Source organism: Neolamprologus multifasciatus, chromosome 20, assembly GCF_963576455.1.
Source record: "Neolamprologus multifasciatus chromosome 20, fNeoMul1.2, whole genome shotgun sequence".
NCBI classification, from domain to species: Eukaryota; Metazoa; Chordata; class Actinopteri; order Cichliformes; family Cichlidae; genus Neolamprologus; species Neolamprologus multifasciatus.
This window is the reverse complement of record NC_140458.1, coordinates 13,117,198-13,143,448: the sequence shown is the minus strand read 5'-3', so window position 1 is coordinate 13,143,448 and position 26,251 is coordinate 13,117,198. Positions and strand designations below refer to the sequence as shown.

Below are 26,251 nucleotides of genomic sequence, written 5' to 3'. Positions count from 1 at the left end.
CTGCTCCACTGACCCACTTGCACACACATTTCAAATCTGGTCAGAATCTCTCGGGAAATCTCATCATATTTTCATTTTTACTAATAACCAGAGCCATTCCTCTCATTCTCATGTGTGTCAATTTGTAGCAATCCCAAGAATCTCCATTTTCTCACTGTCCACCTCTTACAAGGTCTCCCGTCTGTACTGGACATCACATCATTGAAATGAGTTGTGTTTTTTGTGTCAAGAGAGAGTTTATATTGAATTTGACTGTGGTTGCCTTTTCCCCCTCATTGATATAGACACATCTTTAATTTTCTGACAATATCTCGTCTCTTGATCTCCTGTCTTGTAAATTAATATAGGCAATTACATTATTTCTACTTTCCATCTCCATGACATGTCCCTCCTTCATCTCTGTTCATATTATCAGTCAACAAGTCATCTGCGTGCTTTGATGTTACTCACTAATCAGAGCTGAATTATGCTACAACAAAGGCCTGCACATCTGTCAGCAGGATAAGTGATAGCGGAAGAATGCAATAAAAATACAACAAAACCTTGAGTTTATTGACAGGAAACCTGTCAGGAAATGAAATACCAGACAAAGCACTAACACAGGGGACAGCAGTCGACACACATCATGTAGCATAGTTATACTTTAGCTCCCCCTTGTGGATAATAAGCAATACTACTCATTGAGTAGTTGGTTGTGTAAATTTGTGAGATTCTCTTTAGTTTTATGTTTTGATCTCTTGATCTTAATAGCAGCAGAAACTCATTTATTAAACCAGGTATTATTTATTAAAATGTAGACCTATGTTGAATATGTCAGATAATATGGTGCATCAATCTTTAATGAGAGCAGGTAGAGTAGCAGGAAAGGGGCTGACAAAGCTGTTATAAATTATGGTTGTATTGAATCACTTAAATGGAACTGAGCCATCATTAAAGTAATAAATGGCACATGTAAGTAAAAAAAAAAAAGTTTAATTTTCACCAAAGAAACCCAAGCAGTGTATTTCCTGAGTCACAAAACTTATGTGTGTGTGACTCAGGATAATGCATGCATAACATATGCACGCAATCAAGCAATACGTTTGCGTGCATATGTTGTGAAATTAGTCTCAATACACAAGATACCCAGAGCCACCAAACTTTGTTTTTCAAGATAGTCTTAATCTGGAAACGAGAGAAGAAGATTTTTATTAGATTTAGCTGCCCTGTATCGACATGAGCTTCCTACTAGACAAGTGCCTCTACTCATTATCTGTCTTCCTGTTATGAAATCGGCTGCTTCTTAGTGGAGGCTTGCAAAACTTCTGAAACAGTACCCAGAGGCCAGACCATCCAATAAGTCTGCTTAAAAGTGAGTAGTGAGATTAACACAGAGGCAAAAAGTGAGAAGAGGCCAGACTAAATAATCCTCCAGGGCCAAAAAGCTGGGACTGCTTGTTCTGGATTCTTCATCTTCCTGCTTATGAATAGGCTGGCTGTGTTTGGGCTTACATACTGCCCCATGGTACCGAACATTGTGCAGCATCCTGCCAGACTAAGTCTGCGTTTTGGGTCGGTGCCCTTTCTGTTCCACGTTGCATAACCAGGATGACTGAGTATAAACAGAAGCAGGGCCAATAAATGCCAGCTACCACCAATAGACCAACACCGTGTCTCCCCATGAACCCACTCTTATGTTTTCCTGCACGTATACACACACTGCTTTGCTGTGTACACTTTGACACATCCATTACTCACATATATCACAGCATCACATCCACATTCAGACTTAGAAACTTAATGGAAAACCAAAAAAACAACAAAAAGGTTCAGGTACTACAACATACAGGCCTTTTGAGGCTGTTGCAATACAGATATTTAAGCCTTTTATGAAACTGTATGGCTGCTGTGTTGACATTAATGATGTCTACATGACTTCGAAACCATTGTGTGTAGTTCTGTACTGCAGTTTTTTGTTACATATTAGCTAAATAATACACAGATATTGGCTACGTCTGTACTAGGCTGATATCAGCCCGTGTAACGGCCTCACCCACTTTATGAGGCTATCATTACTGCAGGTAAATGGGCATACCATGTATATGTAGTAGCAAAAAGTAGCTCCAGTGAAAATAAGGTAAAGTATATCAGTAGTTCAGGAAAGCGACTGTATACATTTGTCTACACGTGAAACCCTTCTAATGATTTGATCGAACCCACATCTAAAATCTGGTAATACTTAAATTCATTCTACACACATGATTACTTGTCAGACGTCGAATGTTTTGCATTCACAGTTGTCAGTTTCAGCACAGGACATGATAACAGATAATTGTTTGGGTTGTTGTTATGGACATTTCTTTCTTTTCCTTCCTGTTTGGCTCTTGTCGAAGCCAGGAATTGGCTGGCTATGAAGATGTTTCACACTCTTGGATGCCACCAGTTATAAATGTCCATGTGTATAAAGTGCTCAGGGGTTTATGTAACTGCTAATAGGGCCATTGATTATACTGGAGCCTAGACTAGTGAGAACTGGACAGCCAGAGTTGGAAAGAGGGCTTTTTGTTATGGGGGAAGGTATTGTTGAAGAAGGCCAGAGGCCCGAGTCATGGTTATCTCCTCTTTTAGGCTTGAATTACCATCAGTCTGTGCAGACAAACCTCTCACTCTTCTGCCTTTATGTAACTGCTCATCTCCTGCCACCAGACCATACTACACAACTTACTGTCACATGGAGCGAGCTGTGGTGTTACCCCTGCATAAAAAACTAACAACTTTTGTTTAATTCTGCAGTTAGATGCAAAATTTCAGGACAAATACATGTAACTTGTTGCTCCAGTTATAAAAGCTCAAGGTTAAGGTTTGGTAGGGTTTTACATTGTACTGTTAATCTTTGCATAACTTTCTGTTTATAAAACTTAGAGAATTTATCCTTTTCCAAACCACAGTCCAGTTACATCAGACCCAGTCTCTTCTTTGTCTCTTCTGGATTTTTCCAGAACTTCTTTTGGCTGTGGAGCACAGACCTGGCTTTAATTCAGCGCTAAGCTCTGTCCTCTGAACGACACTTTCCATTATTATGGCCCTGTGCGCTGGCTGAGTAAACACATCCACACAAGTTGTTTTCTGTGTCTTTGTGTGTGATATTATCAGCTCACAGCACTGTTAGTTCAAAACAGTATTTTTTTAAGAGAAAGAAAAATCCTTATTTTAGTCTGTTAAACTTGTGTTTTTATTTTTTAATTAAAAATGTAAAAAAGGACAATACAGATACATTTTACCAAGTAACAACGGAGCTAATCAGACTTGAGCTTTAAGTGTCACCATAACAGGTGGTGTGGTTTATACCATCACAGGTGTTTTAGAGATCGAAATGCATTAGTATAATATCTTTATATATTATATTCTCTGAAAGCGCATTTGAAACCAATACATTTTGCTGTTTAACTTAAAATATCTAATCACTTGGCAGCACTTCATTGCATTTTAGGGAGATAACCTGCTGAACTACAAAATGAGAACCGGAATAGAGAAGAACGGTAATTTAAGTTCATACAGGCTTACCAAAATTAGACAATAGAAGACTGGAAAAATAGCGTCTGGTCTGATGGGTCTCAATTTTTGCTGTGACATTTAGATGCTGAGGTTAGAATTTGGTGTAAACAACATGAAAGCATGGATCCATGCTGCCTTGTATCAGTGGTACAGGGTGGCTGTGGCAGTGTAATTGCATGGGGGATATTTGCTAGTCACACTTTCAGTACCAGTTGAGCATAAACCACACAGCCCACCTGAGTAGGCTCAATTTAATAGAGCGCCTTTGGGATGTGAAGGCAGAGGGGGGTCCTGTGTGATACTGCACCTAATAAAGTGGCCGATGAATGTATGTTGATGACTTTATTACAGTGGTGGTGAGGTCTTTTCCCTTGATGGTTTTGGCTAAAAACCAGTTAGAGGATGTCACAAATCAATCTATGTAGGAAAGTCACTGATGTATCATAGTAGACTGTTCTTTGTTATTTTTTTAATGTGAGTAATTGTACTGGCTCTAAATAAAACTTATTAATTTACATTCATTTCCAACTTTGCTCTTCAATGCACAATCCAGATGTCTCTTAGTGAACCTGATATATGCATATTAATCTTAACTCCTTAGTGGTACCCTAAAAAGTATTGCAACAAGTCAAAATAATATATAAATTATGTTTAATCTGAGGGCCTCCAGCTCGCACTGGAACGGTTCGCAGCCGAGTGTGAAGCAGCGGGAATGAGGATCAGCACCTCCAAATCTGAGGCCATGGTTCTCAGCCGGAAAAGGGTGGAGTGCCCACTCCGGGTCGGGGATGAGTTCCTGCCCCAAGTGGAGGAGTTCAAGTATCTCGGGGTCTTGTTCGCGAGTGATGGGAGAAGGGAGCCGGAGATCGACAGACGGATTGGGGCTGCAGCTGCAGTAATGCGGACGCTGCACCGGTCCGTCGTGGTGAAGAGGGAGCTGAGTGTAAAAGCGAAGCTCTCAATTTACCGGTCGATCTACGTCCCTACCCTCACCTATGGCCACGAGCTGTGGGTAGTGACCGAAAGAACGAGATCGCGGATACAAGCGGCAGAAATGAGCTTCCTCCGAAGGGTGGCTGGCCTCTCCCTTAGAGATAGGGTGAGAAGTTCGGCCATCCGGGAGGGGCTCAGAGTAGAGCCGCTGCTGCTCCACATCGAAAGGAGCCAGCTGAGGTGGTCGGGCATCTGACAAGGATGCCTCCTGGGTGAGGTGTTCCGGGCATGTCCCACCGGGAGGAGGCCCCGGGGCAGACCCAGGACACGCTGGATTATATCTCTCGGCTGGCCTGGGAACGCCTTGGTGTTCCCCCGGATAAGCTGGAGGAGGTGGCTGGGGAGAGGGAGGTCTGGGCCTCTCTGCTTAGACTGCTGCCCCCGCGACCCGGCCTCAGATAAAGTGGATGAAGATGGATGGATGGATGGATGTTTAATTTGATATCAAAATGTTAAGGATAAAGTTAAGGATAAATATTCACCAATATGCAAAAGAAGTATAATCTAAAATAAAGACAAAACTGTGTTTTGACACAAAATGGAATAAAATATTCTCTCTATTAGCCTTTGTGAGTTTCCTCTGAGTTTCAGTCAGCTTTGCTTTCAGGTTTTTCCCCCCAAAAAGCGATCCCATTGGTGCTTTATGGGATTTAGGTCAGGACTCTGAGAAGGGGCATTTTAGAGCTTTTATTTTCTCCATGGTGAAATATTCTGTCACCACCTCTGTCACTTTCGTTTTTTCACTTGATTTGGCTGATCCTTTGTTTAAGGTTCAATCGAACATTTGTGTCGTATTGATAAATACAGTTCAGCTAAAACAGTCACAGACATGACTGTCACATCTTTGTTTTATTACATTTTAGTTGGTTTTCCCCTTGTAGCTTAAATTTTGGGTCATTCAACCGTCTACTGCCTATCTGTGCAGAGTTAATCCTGGTTGTCTTTCTTTTAGCTTATTCAGCATACTGCACTTTCTTTGAACCACTATTAGTTGATCCTGTTTCTAATCCTCTGTTAAATTAAATGGATCTTGTGATCTCTGAAGCAGTCCTTCCTGTTGTTTTCTTTTGTTGTTTTTTTTTGTGGGGGGGGGGGGGGGGTGGAGATATAGAAATTATTTTATTGCTGCCATATAATCTGCATCATTATAACTGCATTGATAACATTCTTTAGAGCATTATTTCATCTAATAATATTTCTCACAGTATTAATATTGCATTAAAGTTGTTTATTGAAGATGTCCATTTGAGGATCCTTCCATTATGTTAACTTTTATTACAAGTACGGTCAGAAGTATTTCATACACATTGCATATTTGTGCTTATTTCGAGTTGATGTTCGGTTCATTAAGGGTCTTAAGCTTCACTGGCGTGACTGTCCAGGTGATACATGCTGAGGGAAACTGGAACATAGAAGGATAACTGCAATGCATGCTTACAATACATATAACACATATAATTTAGGAATGTGTCAGGCCTGAGGCCTTAACTCATTTGGTGTCTTACTATATTTTACTCTACTTGGCAACAGATGACCAGAGTCTATAATTAGCCCCAGAGGTCCTGAGGGCTCGAAGTTTATTACCTTGTATGGAAGATGTTATAGAAAAGAGAAGTTCTATGTCTGCTTATAGCTATTAAAGATGTACAAGATGTACGATTAACTGTGACTAATGTCTGGAACCTATTTTAATCTGTAATTGACGCCGTGGGGGGGCGTGTACCCCACTGCTTTATAAGTATCCACAATATGTATCTTGGTCAGAAGACATATGCTGATGTTTTCTCCGGGCTGTTAATAAACTCATCATTTGATTGCACTTTTCTGGGGCCTCCGTGGTTTGTCTCACTGCTCTACATTGATCAATTTCGCGACAGGGGGGACTCATGAGTCCAGTTTGCTGCTGGTCTTCATTGCTCTGCTTGTGTTCCTTCTGTTATAAGTCAAGACCTCTGTTTTTGAACATTTTAACAATATACTGTGAAAAGTGGAAGATTAGGTTATTTTCTGGTCTGGTGAACAGACCTTATTTTATAACAATATTTATTGCTTGATTCCTGAGCTCAGTGGGTTGTTTTTGCCAGTTTGTGGAGTTGTTTTTAATTAAATCCAGGGCACTTGTGGATGGACATGGACAGAGTTAGTTGAAAAATCAGAACTTTTCCAAAATAATTTTAATTTAAGAGGTAATGCTGTGCTTTTTCCTTTGACAACCTGATTCATTAATTATTTACTTTTGGTGCCATTTTAATGTATTGTAAAGACATATAATCCTTCTATTACTGTCTCAGTTAATGTGTAGCTACTAGTAATTAATTTCTGTCAATGTAAATAACACCTAAAGTGAGCCACAGCTGTTCTTTCTGTCCCCTAATTTTAGCCAGCTAATGTGGTGCTAATGAGGTATAGCTGCCTCTGAGGCCTCTATTTATTTCTGTTCCGGTGTCAGTCACTTGTCATGACATGAGTGCACCACCACCTGTGATTTGTGTCATTGCAACTTTGCTATTTGTTGCATGTTGTTAATCCCACCAAAGTTTATGCTGAGTCACTGTGAAAGCTTGATCATTCCTGGATAGCCAGGAGTCGCTGAAGGCCATATTTGCCGTAAGTGAGAATTTGACTTCGGGCTGGAATGACACTGACATTAGAGCAAAAAAATGTGTGCCATTTAATCACAACTGATGGGAAAATACCTGTCAGAAGTTCCAGTCATGGATTCCCGGAACAACTAAAGAGTTATGGTTAAGACACCTCTAAGAAGATTTGTCTGTACTTGTGCTCCCTGTACGTGCGACATAGTCTTGTTTTTATAGGTTTTTACAAAGTGAGGATTCACCCATCTTTAAATTATTACTTTTTAAAGTTTGTTATTTGAAAAACTGCCAGACTCAACTAGTTAACTGGTAGTTAGCTGGTTAACTTTTTACCGTAGTTAAAACTAGGTTAACTGACAGCACTACAGCAAACATTATTTGGTATTAGTAATCCAGATTTTTTAGCAAATCAGTGTAAACTACTAAAGTAATTTAATGCTAAGCCTTTGAGTGGGAGACCCCATTTCTTTGGGTAAAAGTTAAAGAGACGGTCAAAAGTATATACTGTTTGTCTGAATGGGAATTGTTGCCAGTAAAGGGAAAATATTATTATTCAGTGGCTCTACAGATGTGCAGATATAGTTTAACTTATTTTATTTTCCAATGTAAAGCCTTGGCTCAGATTTGAAACCACAGATTCTGCCATGTGTCCCTTTTATTCAGTACTGGGGTCAAACATACACGTCTCACAGCTAGTTGGACTTGTTCTTATATAAGCACTCTTCTCCCTAATTCCTACCCGCTCTCTTCTGGTCCCCAAACTTCTCCTGCTTTCCCATTAAAGCCTGTATTCGTGCTACTGTTGCCCTCTTCCTCCTGTCGGCTTGGGCACAGAAGTCTTCAGTTGCCCTCGTCCTGCCATACCGCTCCACACCATTCCCCCTACATCCACTACTTCCAGTGCTTTTTCTTTCTTTTTTTCTACCTAATTGTACACCACAGTTTCATTATGACGCGAAAGACTCTGAGGCTCATAAAAATGTGTTTGTAGTATATTTGGATGCCAATTTGTGCTTTAATGCAGTGAAAATGATCAACCTGAACGCAAAATTACAACTGTGTGCCGTCTCAGTTCTTCTGGACTGTTTACTAACAAACACTGTTTTGCACTCTAATTATGGCCATCCTCTCTATAAATTACCAATACTCCACTGTTTTGTAGCACAGGGACCCAATTATAGGCTTATATTTTTTGAATTGCAGCCTTGAGATGATCATACAACTGTATAATGTCAGTCTTTTCTTGTTGTTTGATTTCTCCAACTTAAACTAGAATTATCCACGCATTAGTGCATTTCTGCTGGACAGTTATTTTGTTCAGTGTGGTTTTTTCTTTTCTTTTCTTTTTTGATCAGTAGAAGCATCTAGTCCAGTCTGTTACAGCGTGATCACTCAGTAAACTGATTGGCTGAGACAATCAAACTGTGATAATTAAAAGGAGGGAATGGAAAAGTTCTCTCTCCTTTTTTCTGCCTGAGCTAGCTAATGTTTTGGAGCTGAACTGGCCTAGAAACTCAAACAGAAGAAAAGCCCCCCTCCCTCCCTTCATGAGGCTTTCTCACAACCCCTCTCTCCTTTGCGCCTTCTCTCACTCCGTCTCCCTCTCACTGACAGCTCCTGGTGGGATCTTTTTTTCTTCTGTGCTCCTTTTGCTCCCCTCACATCCGTTCTCTGGGTCTCTGCCTCTCTGCCGCTCTTTTCCCCCGTCTGCGGATTTTATGCCCGATGGACGCTTTGAACGCTTAACTTCGCAGTAAACTCTCCCTGCTTTTATCCCAGGCTACATCCAGCGCAGAGAGCCTTCGAATGATTAACATTCTCTGTACTGTCACCCACCCCCAAACCTGCATTAGATGGGCTCATTGGTCCAGAGGAGTCTTTCTTCTTCCACTAATGTACGCTCTCTGTGGGAGTCGTGCCTGTCGAAGTGCATTGGCTCTGCACAGGCTCTCTGTCTGAAGCGTGTGTTTGAACTCAAGCTTCATCCATGGGCTTTGAGGAGCAGCAGCCCTGTGAACCAGCAGCACAACATAATGTAGACTCTGCAACTATCAGTAGTCATGGTACATTGCTGGAATGACTGTGCATTTTATGGATTCTGGATATTCAATCAAGCCAGCAGTAATTCCTTGTCCAGTGGGGTCTTTGCAACTGTGGACTTTGAGTGAAGTTGACTTTGTTTGGAAGAAGTGTCCTGACTGATGTGTGTTCTGCCAGACCCAGGCTCCTCTCCTTTCCTTTCACTGTATTTTTTCCCCGAGAGACACACAAACAAATAGAGAGACCAAACAAATATTCCACTCCAAGCTGCACGCATGCGTGTTCCACTCATGGAGGTCATCCTTAACCTGGTAACTGCTGACACCTCTCCACTTCCTATCCCCAACACCACAGTGAGTCTCCACCTGTGTATATAGTGTGTGAGGTTGTTTGTTATGTTTGTAAAGACTGTGACCTGAATACATGATAGGTGTTTATAGCGATATGGCGCTTGCTTACATATCAGTTAAAGTAGGAGTGCTGTGTGCACTGTGTCTGTAACAAATAAAACACAGATCTCTTGCTCGAAAAAAGGATTTTGACCTGAAGTGTTTTTGCAGTATTGAAAATACTTCACTCTCCTTTCCTTAGTGTGTGCACTGATAGGCTTTGGCTGTATTATAGTGATTAGTAATGAAACTTTGTGCATTCAGCCATTCGCGAGTACATGTTGAGTAAACTGCCCCTTGTTCAGCATCACATGGAGTTTAGTAATTTTCCATATCCTGTGAATGGAGTTCATTGTTGCCACGCTGGATACACTTAAAGGAAGCAACAAGTGGATTTTCATCAAATCATCAATTTCAACTGAAATCACAAGATGGTGATGCAGGGGAGCAGAAAGTAGGGTTGGGGTTAAATGTGGCACATAGTAGTCCAATGCACAAATGTTTTATAATAAAATTATAATAAATAAATATTAAATGCAGCACCACACTTTTTGGGCCTGTGAACGTTCCACTAAAGGCCTATTTCACACATAACCTACCGCAACTAACTACGTGTTTGACTGTGTGTTTGCACACAGTGTCAAACGCAAACTGATCTGTTAATAAAAGATCACTCAGTACTGTTAAGCTGTTACTTTGATGACTGTGTTCACTCTCTGGTATCTACGCTGTACGGTTAAAGATCAGATCAACTAATCACAGTGTGAAGTTCAGACAGTCATGGATGACCGGCTTTGATGCAGGGTGTTTAATAAAGTCACAGAGATATGAGTCATATAAATGGAGAGGCGACAGCTGTGTAGTGCAAAATGAACAGAGCTGAAAGGGATAGCTCAGCGGGTCTCTAAAAATCCTCCCTCTTACAATAGTTCTCATCCTTCATGGATATTGGACTCTGTAGATAACATACTCAACGTACTGATATGACTTGAATTATAAGGGAGGCACCTTTTCCACACTTCAGGGAATATTATAATAGGAGGGGTGTGGATCAGAGCAGATTTCTCAGAAACATGGAGTTGCAACGTCCTCGGAGTATCACTCTTGCATCTTGCTATTTGAAACTGCTGCTTCTCAAGAAACACAAACTAACAACACAGGAAGCCCACAGCTAGAATGCGGGGCTTAATGAATAACAAGGTACTGTACTTTTCACACTTTCACACACACAAATAATGAAAACCTGAACTTGACAGCAAGAAACATAGAACGTGGTAAGGTCACTTAGGTGTTTCTTGCAAAAAGTACAACAGTGAGCTGTGCCGTGGTTGCGTTCCATTGTAATGTTTATATAAAATACCGTAAGTCTGTTGTATAAGCTATGACTCTCAAACATAACAAATGGGAAGATAATTTCGTTTCATTCTTAAACATTTAGTATGACAAACATACATATTTAAACAGCAAGCTACAGTCAGGGTCAGTGTGGAGTTTTAAATTCCACTGGCCTTGATCTGGTTAGGGTGTAGATATCATCAGCGTGCGACGAGATCCTAAGACTGTGTCTATTTCCACTTTTTGTCCTCAAGAACATCCTGACTCTAGCTGTCCTCGATCTCACCTGAGTTAACTCACAAAACAACAAACACATTAAACTCAACTCAGAGGAGACAGACGGAGCGCCTGATGTATCTGGTGTAGAAAGAAAGGAGAAGTGAAACATTTTGATCACAAAAAATAGGAAAGAGACATATGACAGTCTAATTTCTGCTCGGTGACCTACATTGAACAACAGTTCAGAGAGAGTGAGATGGGTAGTACAAGATGTTCTTGTTGCATGTGTCTAATTATATGTGATGCATATCTAACACCATTAGCTTGGTAAAATCTTGCCTAAATGCCTATTTGTGTGAGATTTACTTCGTAGGTGTTTCGGTGTTTAGGTTTAGCTCGGCTTTTCCCAGGCTTGTGGTCGATCCATGCTAAGTCAGTGGTGGCCTTTCATGGCTCTAACAAGCTTTACTGGATCAGAGGCTGTTACACACACCAACCTGTGGCCCCGGTTTGGGACATAGGTAGAGTAGGTTTTCTCTGAAGTATGTGTGTGTGTGCAAGGAGCTGAAGGGCAGGAGACAAGTCCATACAAACCCTTTGTTTGTCATTTTAACTGATAAAGTCTAATCACAGGGGGGTGCACACCACCCTCCTCCCCAAATTACAAACACACACACACAAAACGTCCCTAATTAGGCTGCACAGACTCCACTGTTGCAGTGCGTGTCACTTCTTGCTTCAGTGGCTCAGCACATCGACATGTTTGGCTATGTTAATTGAGGGAAATTAGCCTGATCCTTCAGCTCATGAACTTTTAATTTGTTGCATGATTAGTCACACTAAAAGTCAGACATTTGAAGATGACACTGATCGTACGGGCAATGCTGATTTGTTTAGTAACTGAAAGCCAGGGATGAAGCATTGCTTTGCTATGTGTGTGGTAACATTAGATTATCTTGCAGTTGCCAGTCATGCCGAATCTGTGATCTGTCTTTAGTGCCGGGAAGGCGCACAGCTGATCATTACTGCTTGAACTGATTTCTTTGCTTTACCTAACAGAAGAAATGTGCTGATAGTAATTCTGGGTTTTTTTGGATCAGCACGTTGGTTTGGTGCCAGTGTGTACAGGTCACTAGGGCTTCTTATCACAATGTCTAAAATCTATCTGTGCTGCACTGCAGGGTCCTCCAGTACAAAGTATACTGCTTACTTGTCCTTTGCTCTCTTTATCTTTAGTAACTGGGCAGACATTTGATTATGCAGTTATTGTGTCACCTGGAAGAAAAAGGGGAAAACCAAATCAAGCGTGTGTGCTTCATTCATGCTCGCCCTTATAAGGTTATCAATACTGCTTTGCAACAGACCAGGTGCTCCTCTGAAACCTGTTCATTCTCTCTGTGCTTGCTCAGCAGGCTATTCCACTTCTCCAGCTCACTCGATCACCTTGGCTTGTTGTCAGGAAGCTTTAATAATGATTAGACTTACTGTATGTACACAATGTGCCGGTTAAATGGACTCATAGATGTGTGTCTTTTTCTGATTAATGTTGCCACATAGTCATCAATACAATACACATCACCTTGATTTTAAATTCACTTGGTGAACAAGTTTAAATTGTTTTCTTGCTTTTAATTCTGACGAGTACTCAGAGAAATGTGCCCTGGGATGTGTGTGCACGTGCTGTTGTAAAGAGATGTCTAACTAGTTTTTCTTCCCATTTTTCTTCCCATTAAGTACTCCTCTATGACAGACAGTCCCAACTCTTAGTTTTCCCTGCACAGCCTCTTAAATTTCTGATCTCAAATATTTTTTACCCATTTCTGTCATTTGCAGCTGTCCACATGGAAAAGTCAAATTCCTTCTAGAAAAAGGTTTTTAGTCAGACGAGACAAAGATTGAGCTATTTAGTCACAGTGACAAGAGGCATGTTTGGAGGAGTAAAGATGAGGTTTTCAGACCTAAGAACACTTCCAAGCTCCTTAGACTACGATGACCTGGTTGACTGAGAACCTTCACAGACTCATGGTGGTGGTGGTAGCATCAAGCTCTGAGGCTATTTTGCTGTCAGTGGTACCAATACACATTACATCTTGAATGGTCTCCCAAAAGCCCCGACTTTGGGGCCAGGAAACCAACAAATTTAGATGAATCATTTCTGCTAAGAGTGGTCAAATATCCAGCTAGAAGGTTATTAATGACTACAAAAGGTGTCTGGTTGAGATGTACTTCCAAGGGATTTATAAACAAATATTAATGGGCATGTACATTTACTTTTGATCCTGTGTGTATATGTTTGACCCTGTGTAGAATAGGAAAAAACAGAAATAATTATAAATAATTCTTGTTTTCTAAATCAATTAAAGATGTATGCTGTACAATCATTCCACCCTGGAAAAAGAACAGTTTAAAGACATAATTAAAAGCCCAAAATTACTTTGACACTCATGCCCACAATGAGTGTATGTAAACGTTTTATCGCAACTTTAGTGTGACCAACACTAAATTGTACTTACACACAGAGTAAATTATAACAGTTTCTTCCTGAGTAGGAAAAAAAATATGTAAAATCTGCACAGCGAATACTAACTAGAGTTTTAAAATTAATATAGTGGAAGCAAAACAACTGAGGTATCATGAAGCTGAAATTCTCTAGAACTTGTTTTAACAGTACTTGAGTAAAAATAGGTTAGGAAGTTACTACTTAATCAACAACAACAAAGAACTGAACCAGATCAGTTTTCAAATAATCACAGACAACGCTTTTGTGGCTTGATCTATTGTGAGGCTCCCAACTGTGTTTGTTTTTGCAAATTCAGTCACGCGGTATAAGAAAAGGTCCCAGGTAATGCACTGCGCTCCCTTTGAAAGCTGCCAGAGGGATAATGTCATCTCCCTCAGAAAAGGGAGTGGAGAAGGGGGCGGAGCCTCAGGCGCTGCCAAGTACACTGAGTTTCAGGTGTGCTTCAACTTTCACAACAAGTCGCCGGTAGAGCTGGAGCAGCAGGAGCTTACAGAGCGAAACTTCACTAAGTCGTTGTGGGGTTTTTATACAATTAAACTTTAACGAAATTTGAACAGAACAGATGAAAAAGCACAGCTCGCTTTCACTGTGTGGACAATGCACTGGGAAAAAGTCCTCCGTTTGACCAACGGAAAGGTGAGCGCCGCTTTTTTGCGCATGTTTTATTCGCTGTACTTTTTTTATTATTAAAGATAGATTTTTTTCGGTGCTCTTTTTGTATTCTTGTTCAATGTTTACAAGGAAAGTGATTCATCGGGAGCTTTAGTTTCTCCCGGATGCGTTGTACTTTGCGTTGTTGACTATTGCATCTGTCATCCATTAGTCATGCCGCTCAGAATACAGGTGAGCCTCCGGTGTTTTGGTTTCTACCGGTTATGGTGTGGCAGTAGGGGGGATTTGAGTAGTAAATACTCGGATGAATAACCAGTGCGTGTAACTCCCTTGTGTGTGTGTGTGTGTATGTGTGTGTGTGTGTGTGTGTGTGTGTGCGTGTGCGCGCGCTGTGCTTCCTGAGCCCCCATGGTGTGATGTGAGGTCCAGATGATTATTTTGTGTGAATACTAAGTGATGAGAAGAATATTTTCATCACAGTCTCTCCCAAAGGTTTGGCAATGTTCTTCCCCTGAGGTGTTTGAGAAAATGAATCACACCAGCGACCTGTGATTGAAGGTGTTAGATTCATCATCGTCTCAGATAGGGTGGTCTAGTTTTAGAAAAATTGAGGAAACACAATTTAGATGGTGTTTGGATTTTGCACCGATGTTTCGTGGTCTGTTGATAAAATCGGGTCATTTTGAAAAACAAAGAAGACAAATCTGTGAAATTGCTTTAAACCCAAATCTAATATCCTGCTAGTCCTGTCCTGTTTTGTTTTGGGGGGTTTTGGCTTCCAGAACAACAAAATCAGAATCTAGGTGTTTTGAGTTGAGTTTTGTGTGGATGTGCTGAAAATGACAAAAGTTTTTTTTCCTTAACTTTCATTTCTTTGCAAGTCCATGAATAAAAAAACGGCTTACTTGGCATCTTCCTCTTTAGTTAAACTGACCGCAAGTGACCTGTTCAACCCACTCAATTAGTCTCGTTCCAGTCTGCATGCTACAAAAATGCAGAAGCTTCCTTTTTTTCAACATGTCAGCAAAATGACCAAAAACTCATATATTGCAATTCATCCTTTTTCCTCCCTGCCTCACTCCCTTTTTTGTTTTCCTCGCAAATCCTTTGATTTCTTCCCTCACCCTTCACGTACTTGAATCTCTGTCTTTTTTCCCTCTTTCATCGCTTCAGATCGACCGGCTGGAAGTAAGTGGCCTGGGTCAGGCACCCCTGTCTGTTTCATGTGGGGCAGACAGTTCGTTCCAGGGGGGTGAGGATATCACCCCAGACCCTCACCGCACCAAGCAGGCCATCGCCCAGCTGCAACAGAAAATCCTCAAACTCACAGAGCAGATTAAGATCGAGCAGACAGCCAGGGATGACAATGTTGCAGAGTACCTCAAACTGGCCAACAACGCCGACAAACAGCAGAGCACACGCATCAAACAGGTGAAACAAGGAATTATTGTTAGATTTTTTTGTATTAAAGCCAGCACCTCATTGCCTTGTGCTTTTAGTAGGCTGGTGAGATTAGATCACAATTAGTGCATAAACACCAAACCTGTTTGATCATTTTGTTTTACCTTGGCTTTTCCTCAGAGGCAGGGAGGGAACTTTCTAAATATATTTAAGTGGATAATTGCGGACTGATTTGCATTTCACTGACTAATAAATTCCTGTCTTGTGGCTGTCAGGTTTTTGAGAAAAAGAACCAGAAGTCGGCACAGACCATCCAGCAGCTGCAAAGGAAACTGGAGCACTACCACCGGAGGCTGCGAGAAGCGGAACACAACGGTATCCCACGCCAGCCCAAGGATGTTCTGCGGGACATGCAGCAGGGCCTGAAGGATGTCGGAGCCAAAGTCACAGGCTTCAGTGAGGGCGTGGTGGATAGTGTTAAGGGTGGCCTCTCCAGCTTCTCACAGGCTACCCACTCTGCTGCTGGTGCAGTCGTCTCCAAACCACGAGAGATCGCCTCCCTTATTCGCAACAAATTCGGGAGCGCTGATAACATCCCTTCACTTAAAGACTCTCTGGATGACCCTTCAGTAGAAGAAGGTGTGACAAGTACTGGAGGACGTTCCCTGGGAAGCACTGGGCATCACTTCCAGTCCAGTCCGAAGTATGGTAGCGAGGATGACTGCTCTAGTGCTACATCAGGCTCAGTGGGGGCTAATAGCACAACAGGGGCCCCTGGGGGTCCCCCCAGTTCCAAGGGAAACACACTGGAGAGGAGCCAGAGTTCCAGCTTTGACATGCTGCTGCAGGAGGTTCAGGAGTTGAGAGATGGCCAGGCAAGGCTAGAGGAGAGCCTGGAAGGTTTGAAGAGCCACTATCAAAGAGACTACACAGTTGTTATGCAAGCACTGCAGGAAGAACGCTTCAGGTAAAGAGGAAAAAAAAGTAGAACTTCCCAGAATGTTTGTACCATACATGCCTGAGTGTGTAACAAGAGAAATCCCCGCGAATGTCAACAGTGCGTAATCAGGAATAACCTGCTATAGTTAGAAACAGTTCTCTGGAACCATCTTAGTTATGCATATTGCTATTCATCATCGCAAGGTGCACTTGGCCTGCTTGTGCATTAGAGAGATTTTACCAACATAAGCAGTATTAGCTCACAGTAGATAAGAAACCTTTTACCTACAGTTCATCAACATTAACATCAGAACAGCTCAAATTCTTTTATACTCATTCTCAAAGCAGCAGTTGGCATGTAAGCCGAGAACAGCACAAAAGTGCATGAGCTTTAAAACACAGGGCACAAGGACTGAGAAGAGATATAATGATCAACTTGAATAGAAAAAGAAACATGTGCATTTTTCTTCCTAAAATGTCCAAGTTCAGAGTGATCTGTTTGCCCTCTTAGATTAAAATTGCCAACAGAGACAAATGGCATCTAAGGAGCTATTTTCACCCTTCCCAGGGGAGGCAGTACTCAATCCAGAAACCAGTAATGCTGCTAAAAACTCCTCAGGAGCTGAATCCACCCGTAACATATCTGCAGTTATTTCATAGTGGACATTTGTAAAGGAATCTTTTCTAAACATTAAAAAAAGACAGGTAAAACTTATAAATCATGTGTCATTGCCCTACTTAGACACCTTTTGCTGGATTTTATACCAACCTGTTAAAAGATCTTAAAAATAAGAAACAGTCAAGTTGACTCATGTCTATTCTTGTCCTTTGCTGTCCATCCAGCTTTATGTGCCTGCCAAAATAAACAACAGTATAGATTTATCGCCTCTTGTTGGGCACACATTCCATTGGCCAGTCTAATACTGCCGAGTCTCTTGTGATAGGCCGGTTGAATCAGCAGATGAGCAAGCATATCCTAATCTTGTCAAGGCGAGTCATCAGCTCAATCAGGTGCCATGTGGCCAGATGCCCTCAGGGTCTATTCCTACTAATTCCTGCGTGCGTTTCTTTGTCTAAGCTAATTATGCCACAGACTCTCACATGTGTTCGTGTGTGCTTCTTTTACTTACGCATGCGTTCAGGTGTGAACGTCTGGAGGAGCAGCTCAACGATCTCACAGAACTTCACCAGAATGAGATCCTCAACCTTAAACAGGAGCTGGCCAGCATGGAGGAGAAGATCGCCTACCAGTCCTACGAAAGAGCCAGAGACATCCAGGTTTGTAGTTCAAGATAATGTCAGCAAGCACCAGCACCCATTTTTATCATGATAAGCAGTTTCATTTTGATTAACAGATATGCATGAGGAATGGTAGTGATTACAACAAAGTAATGATAGATAACAAAGCACTGCAAAACGACTGATAAATGCACACCAGTGACGACATCTCTCACTGTCACACAGATTTGTCTAAAGAGGCTTTTTAATTTGTCTATTAGAGAACCAAACTCTATCTGCAAAAAACAATAAAACAAGGAGGAAAAATGTGAAACAAATGTAAATGCAATGTAAATATAAAAAAAAGAGACCTAAATAAATTAAGGTGGGAGAAGGTAGATTGTAAACATGAAAAATGTCACTGTGTTGACAGTCGCTATTACAGTTATTAGAGGGCAGATGTCATCGTCACTGGAAGTTTAAAAATGTTATCTTAACTGGTGACATCATTATGAGTTCATAGAGAAATGTGAGACAGGTTGTAGTGTATAGGTGTTTTTCTTTTTCATAACAGTGCTTTTGTTTCACAACCATTTTTGTTACTAATGCCTCCATCATCGGCAAGTGACATGCCAGATTAATTTTATCAGAGGCCCTCGTATGATTTTAAAAATCAGCCGCCACGTCTGTTTTTTGTGCAACACATTCACCCCAGACAGGCAAAGTCTGAGTTTTATTGAAACAGCTGCAATCGGCAGCTACAGACCTGATTTCACTAAATCAGGCTGCCAATAATAAATGTTGAACAAAAAAATGTTCTGGCACACCTTTCTGATAGATTTAAACCTGCTTGTTCTATGACTGGGTCACCACACTGTGTACTGACACCAGCCCAAGTGAATTTGAATCTAAAATGCTGTCCAAAATGTAATTAGCTGAATTCACCAAAATAGCAATTCACACTGAAATTATATTATTACAGGACCTCTGTGTGTGACAGTAGATCATTTTTGGTGGATTTTTCTTTTTTTCGCTTTGAAATGACGAACATGACAAAATCATACCAGACTGAGATCACAGAAGGCCGCTGCAATTATTACATATTAATAGTTATGTTAGTCCTGTGTGAATTGGGCTTTAAGAGTGTCAGCAGCTGCAGCAGAGTAATTACATTTTAGAATACATTGAGCCTTATTATTACTGTTGCAGCACTGCATTTTATTCTGACCACTTATGGCTTGCACGCTTGACCTCCCAAAGCTAAAATGGGCCTGTGTTTAAATATTGGAAGTGGCTGGCCTCTCTACCTTCCTGGCTTAAGCACTAGTAAGCTAAAGAAAGCTGGTCAGACTAGACCTTATCATGTCAGTTTTAAGTTAAACTGAAGTTTTGAGTCGTGCACAAACCCTCCATCAGTTAACGGCCTTATCTAAATGTCTGTGTTTACTCTGTACACAAGGAGAAGAGTTCAAGGCCCTGGTCTGTCCATCAGCTTTGCTGTTTTGTTTTGTTTTTTTGTTTTTTGGGGGGGGGGGGTCAAAACATTAACTATCCCTTGAAAATGTCTCACATTACTTGCATCCTTTCCTCTTGTCCATAAAGGCTAAGGTGTGTGTGTTTTGTCCCTGCATACAACTTTTTTCACGCCTCATATTGCTCATTACAGCATTTCCCTTCCTACACAGCAGGGGGTGGTAGAGAGCCATGAAATGTACTGTCAACAGCTACTTCAAACTCTAACAGAACGTCTTGGCTTCAAATCATGTTTATACAATCAATCACCAGCAGTCACTTTATTTGTAAAACATCTTTCATTGAAACAGGAGCCTGAGGTGCTTCACAGATGACTGAAATTTCAGTAACAGGATATAATAAATGCTGTAATAAAAGCAATAAAACTAGATTAAAATCTAGATCAAATAAGTAAAAAAAAACAAAATATCATAAAGTAAAATTGGATAAGCAATATAGGTACAATAAAGCTAAGCTAATAAAATAGGATTACTGAAAAAGCAGATATACTTAAATGAAGGAAATGTCTGAAAATCTCTGATGGGTAACATGTATCGATAATGTGCAGGATATTTAAGTGTATTTGGATAACTTATCAATTACAGTTACAAACAAACGTGATTAAGAACACTTCACACTGGTCTAATGTGATCCCTGAGTCTATTTAAAATAATCAAAAGTATAAAAGGCTGCACTCAGGCAAGTGAGAAGTTTTTATGTTTTTGTTCAGTGTTTTTCCACACATGAGAACAAAGGAAAGGCAAAATCATATCTGACTTTAAATCACAGTAAAACGATCAGTATCTTGCTATTGTGCTTTGGATTAGTTTATGTTTATGAAACTGGTGACTAAGCTGATTGTATTTCCTCTCGTCGTCCTCTACAGGAGGCTTTGGAGGCCTGTCAAACCAGGATCTCTAAGATGGAGCTGCAGCAGCAGCAACAGCAGGTCGTCCAGTTGGAGGGGTTGGAAAATGCCACAGCCCGGACCCTCCTGGGAAAACTTATCAATGTGCTGCTGGCCCTAATGGCTGTCCTTCTGGTCTTTGTTTCAACTGTGGCCAACTGTGTGGTCCCTCTGATGAAGACGCGCTCACGCTCGCTCTCCACCCTCCTCCTCATCCTCCTGCTGGCCTTCTTGTGGAGAAACTGGGACGCTCTCTCGGGGTATACGCACCGTGCACTGCAGCCCCCGGGATGACCAGATTACATTCAGCACATGTTGCTTTGGTGACAACAAGAAATGTAACTGTAGCTGCAGTCTGCAGTCGGTTCAGCTGAGCACATTCGGAAGCGGCCTGGATAAAGAGCAAGAAGAAGTGTGAAGAAGAGTGAAGAAGAGAACATTCACATTTAGGAAGGACAAGACTGTTTACATTTTTAAAATGAACTTTTGTGTTGTTATCCCTCACAGAATGCAGTATTGTACTGTTTTTACCCTTAGAGTTTAATCAATTATAATGTTATTTCTAATAATATTATTTTATTTTCAATGTTATTTTATTCAGTATCATGTAGCATTACACTCCTCTCACTCTACACGAAGAGGAGTTTAGTCAAGAAACTGGGCTGGAGAGCTGCCACAAAGGCCCAGTCTAATTGTAGAGACATGCAAATGTGAGAATGTGGTTGATTGCCTTTAGGAAGAGAACTCCTACTTAGCTGTGATTAGTAGTTTTGAACCATGGCTGAAAAACCTTCCTGGAAGTTTCACCTTTCTTGATGTGATGAAATTTGTTCAGATAGAACATTTTGAAGGAATGAGCGTCATGCTGACGTACAATTTCTAATGGCAAAGATCGCTTTTACTTTTTTAAAGTTAAAAATAATTGAAAATAGGGAAGATAATGAATGGCACAAAGACTCTAGAGGGGAAAGCTGAGATGGTGTGCCCACCATAAAAACAGCACATGAATACTACAAAGAACATCTGGCTGCTGTCTAGCATCTGCCATATTTGTAACTTGTATACAGTGCTGCACATTGTCATGAAGAAAATTACTTTCAAAGCAGATTTACTTTTAAAAGCGATGATAAAGGGCTGTTGTCCAAGTAAAATTAGGTTGCCAGGACAATTGGCCTCCCACCACACCATTATGATGTGATCAAGATAAGAAAGAAGGGGATACCACTGGTGCTTTTCCAGTTCTGTCTCAGAACTACCGTGAATACTGCTGCTTCAAATCTACAGTGCAAGTCATCTCCACTGCCATGCCAGTCAAATGCACATTGCCTGTATGTGACTTTATACTACTGACACAGTCTCCCTGCATGTTATCTTTTCTTTCTTTTCTTTTTTTTTAATGTACCACCGTATCTCTATGTCAAGGTGTTATCACCCAGTGCCAAACTGAAGTTAGCCCAGGGATGCCTAAGCACCCAAAAGGTCCAAGCAGCAGCTGTGGCTTCTTTCCAGATATGTCACGAATGTCTTGCCAGATGCAACTTTTGTAAGGGGGAAAGTAATTCGCAATCTGAACATGACCTTGCCTCCAGATGCTCAGTAGTGTGTTTCTACACATTTTGCTTCCATGAGTAGAGCTCCTTGGCTCGGCATTCGGCCTCTCTTTTACTCTCACTTTCTAACCTACTCAAGGACACTACAAGATGACCTAGCACGTTAACTAGTCTGCACTGTATTTAATGCCAAGAAGCTGATTTCCTAACAGACATTGTGATCATTTGAACTGTACAGCTGCACTTTAGCACACTGATAGATAGCATGTAGGTCAGGCCTTTGATAGAGACTACAAAGCTTGACACTCTCTGAGAAGAGAAGCGCTGATGCAGGTTGAAACTGCTGACATGCTTTTCTACAGGAAATTAAAAAAACAAGGAAATTCAGTGCATTTTTTTTTGTCAAAATGTGAGTAAACTTGATTCCTCTCAAGTTGAACCGCAGTAGGCAGATTTATTGATCTGTCAGTGATGTGTAATCAAAGGTACAATAGACAAGTTGGGAGTGAGCTGACCTTTGACTTTAGTTTGTCCTTGCAGCAGCACCTCTGATCTTGGGTTGTGTGCTAAACCACTTCAGTGCCTTCTGATGTCCTTTTCTAAGTGTGGAATAAATAAAGTGCATTCCTGACTAATTTATGCACATTCTGTATTTCTTCAAAAGACCTGTTTCCCTTTTGTTTATTTATTTTCTTGTGTGTCTGATGCTTCTTCGCAGTGTTGTAGTGGAAAGTGTGCTTTTAAAGTCATCTTGCAGATGCGTTTCATGACCGCTAGATGGAGCTCGTTTACCTGGAAAAGCCTTGACGTTCCTTCAGTATGAAAGCCGTGCTCAGTTTGTGTGAATGGTGTGCTCTAAGGGTGGGGAGAAGAGGTGTGACTTCTTATCAGGAAGGAAACAGGTTCTGAGGAGGGGGTCTTAAATGCCAAAAGTTAGCTTGTGCAGCAACAGATATTGTTTTTATTACAAACGAAAGATCGGATGTACCCCCACTTTATTCCACTGTAATGCACCCACACATGGAGCCTAATTCGGTTCAGTGTCGTTTTCTTGATTGAGCTGCACCAAACCGCAGCGGTCACGCCTCACTATGGATATTTGATGCTGACAGTTCTGCCCCAGACTGCGCCTTGTCCCTGCATCCCTGCCAGACCTCATTGTAGCCGCTAGCTCCCTACTCCCTGACGAACAAGTCTGCACTTACATGCACGCGCACTGTGTCGAGACTATTTGGCTCATTCATTGTGCTCTGCACTTGGGGGGTCATTATATTGCACTTTATTGGAGCACTTTGCTCCTTTTCTACACTGCCAGATTTGATGCGCATGGCTGTGCGCCAAGGTAAACACGGAGCGCACTTATCTACCCAACTGAAAGCTGCAAGTAGAGATTGGGGGTTGGGGTGGGAGGGTGTGGAGAGAGAGTGGGTTTGTCCCCCAGAGGAGTACGCAGTAAATAGGCACAAGCGATTGCTCGCGATTTAGCATCAACTTTAATTATTTCATGTATTCAGAGATAACACTTTTCTCGGGCTCCCCTGCAAACTGATTTATGCAGCGTCTGACTCACTTGTTGTCTTTCCTCGACTAGGAGTCATTCATTTCTATTCAGAGATGTGAGCATATGCACACTCCGTCGAGAAAGAAAAAAAAAGGGGGGGATTCTAACCATATTCGTGCATTTTTGAGTGGGGGCACATGTGTTGCGCTTGAATATTTATGAGGTAAAACGTGCAAAAGCAGTGTTGGATAGATGTGAATGTCAAAAACCGGAAAGGTGTGCTGATGTGCCCATCTGGTAGCACTTTCACGGTCTTTACCGTGCCGTATGTGCCCAAAACGAAACCCTCCGGATCTGCAGAACTAATCTGAGAGCCGAGGGACCGGGAAGCACAGGAGGTGGGCTTGTGACCCGCCATTAACCCCAAGATGAGCGGAACCACGCACGGGTGGAGACTCATCAAGTGGCTCACCTTGAAAGGAAGATGATCATTATGACTTCATATGGCACGACTTCACATTATGTCTTAAATAATAGTTATTGTACCTGAGTGATTGAAAGGAATCAGGATCTAATCAACAAACGAAGATCAATCACAGCTGACTGGGCTGACAGAGCGCTTTGATGGCACGTTCCATTAAGAGGGAGGCAGTGCCATTTTTCAGGGTTAATGAGTTAACGCCCCATGCTCGCAGCAAAGTCTAGCTTTACTAATATTTGTAATCGAAGAATGCTTTGCTTATAAATAAATATATATATATATATTTTTAAATAACCAGCGCTGAAACCTGACTCAAAATAAGTTTGTCCTTTGTGAGGCGATGTCCAGAAAATGCACAACACCAAATCAGTTGGAACTATTTATTCCCTGTTGTCTAGTCTGTCAAGATTATTAAAATATCACCCAGGCGGTGTGGCTCAGTGTGCCCCAGGAGAGTGACTGCTGAGCTGCACGATAGGCAGAGAGGGACAGAGGAGGCAGCCTGAAAAGGAAGCACGACTCGCTTATCGCGTCACTGTGGGTTTAGGCGTTGAGCAGGAAACAGTCTTTCCTCTCGGGTTGTCGCAGTAGGAACAAACACACATTTTTGTCTTTGCTCAATGCACCCCTCGGCACAGAACACGCGGAAGCCGGTCAGAAGGAAAAATGCCTCCTTCGATAGAGATAGCTGTCCTGCTTCTCGGCGTCCTGGCTTTGGAGACGCGCCGGAGTGCCAGCGCGCTGCACATCCAACAGGCTTTCGCGTCTCCAAATCAGACCAATAACTTCGTGGTGGATCCAGTGTCCAGAAAAGTCTACCTGGCTACCGTTAACACAATTTACCAGCTGAATGGGACCTTGACAGCTGAAGTGGAGAAGAGGACTGGACCGGTGGAGGACAACCTGTTGTGCCATGCGCCACAGCTTCCCCAGGCTCCCTGCGAGCATCCCAAATCCCTCACTGACAATTACAACAAGCTCCTGAAACTGGACCGGGAGCAAGGGATCGTGGTTGCGTGCGGATCTGTGTATCAAGGCTTCTGTGAGCTCAGAAAAATGGATAATATTTCAGAGATAGCGGTGGAGTTCCCACCCCAGGGTGAGAAGACTGTTTTCCCCAGCATGCTGAACATCGCTGCCAATCACCCGAACGCATCCACCGTGGGGCTCATCTTCAAAAGCCACGGGGGAAACACCCGGCTTCTGGTTGGGGCAACATACACAGGGGCTGGAACCCAGTTTTTCCCAAAAAACCACAGCAAAGAAGATCTGCGTTTTGAAAACACCCCGGAGATCGCCATCCGCTCCTTGAACATCAAGGATTTATCCAGACTTTTCACCTATGACATTAACCCTTCCGAGGATAATGTATTCAAGATCAAACAAGAGGTTAAAACCAAAAATAAACTAAACTTCGTACACGCGTTCATCCAGAAGACTTATTCATATATTGCCTTCAATAATGATGCGAAAATGGGCCACAAGGAAAGCCAGCCCAACAGCATCCTCGCGAGGATATGCCTGGACACCGAGAACCCCCGAAAATCCACCGGGCCAGAGAGCAGGAAGCTCACTGAATCCTACATCCAGATGCCTTTACAGTGTGGATTTAACGGGAACATTTACAACCGGGTGTTGTCCGTGTACCCCACGGAGATCCACGCAGGTGATGGGAAAAGCCTCGAGCCATACTTGTTTGGAGTGTTTTCTAAGGGAGACAGAAAGTCTGCACTTTGCGCTTTCAAGTTTGGAGACATCGAGGAGGAGATACGGCAAGGCCGCAGGAACTGCTCAAACTCTCCCAGCAGCGACGTTCAGGTGTTGGACAGCGTGATACAGGGCTCCGGTTCAGCCTGCATCCAGAAGGGAAACCTTGTGGTAAGGGCGTTGTACACATTTAATTAGGCGATATAAAAATACTTAATTTATGTAATTATTTTGATCTGATTTTAAGCTGCCATGTTAATGAAATATATACATTCTGTCAAATAAAACGCACTCTAAAACTTAGCATAAGCTTTGCTGAAAACGAAACTTATTTTACAGATTAGTTTATCCATTTCTTGACATGAAAGTGACAAAAAAAAAACAAGTCAGCGTCACTGAGATATTTTCTGCATCATTATTTCATATGTTTTTATTTCTTTTCTCTTCGTTATACTGGGTGCCAAAACGTGCTCGTCCAATAAACCTGCTTGAGATTTATGAATCCTCTTGGCCATTAAAGTTGTTCAGGCTGCAATAAGATTTACTCCCTCACGTCTGCTGCTACTCTCTGGTTTATGCTTACGGACAGTTATCCTCTTTAACCCTCAAACTGTTGACTCAAAGAAAGGATCTCCCATGTTAGGAGTAGAGGTCATGATAGCTGGAAAGACCCTCTAGAGCCACACTGAGGGTTGTGGGAAGGGTGAGACTACTCTCATATCCAGCAACTCTCCCTTTTTTTTCCAAATGTGAGGATTGTAAGGGGTCAGTAGTTTACTATGTTTTCCAGTAAAA

The 26,251-nt window shown here is 41.8% G+C and overlaps 2 protein-coding genes across 14 annotated transcripts in view; both read left to right on the top strand.

Annotated features, from left to right (window-relative positions):
* The window catches only part of tmcc1a (transmembrane and coiled-coil domain family 1a), a 48,118-nt gene extending 25,716 nt beyond the window's left edge, over positions 1 to 22,402 (top strand). For all 13 annotated transcript variants that reach the window (XM_085146562.1, XM_085146553.1, XM_085146557.1 and 10 more), the window contains 4 exons: positions 15,414 to 15,671; positions 15,917 to 16,608; positions 17,723 to 17,858; positions 20,197 to 22,402. In XM_085146562.1, the coding sequence (XP_085002688.1) occupies positions 15,414 to 15,671; positions 15,917 to 16,608; positions 17,723 to 17,858; positions 20,197 to 20,511 (1,401 nt within the window). In that variant the 3' untranslated portion in view covers positions 20,512 to 22,402. The remainder of the gene's footprint in view (positions 1 to 15,413; positions 15,672 to 15,916; positions 16,609 to 17,722; positions 17,859 to 20,196) is intronic.
* A 1,754-nt stretch (positions 22,403 to 24,156) lies between these two features.
* plxnd1 (plexin D1) overlaps positions 24,157 to 26,251 on the top strand; it is a 71,972-nt gene continuing 69,877 nt past the window's right edge. Inside the window, exon 1 of the mRNA XM_085146534.1 lies at positions 24,157 to 25,627. Coding sequence (XP_085002660.1) covers positions 24,416 to 25,627 — 1,212 coding nt within the window. The 5' untranslated portion in view covers positions 24,157 to 24,415. The remainder of the gene's footprint in view (positions 25,628 to 26,251) is intronic.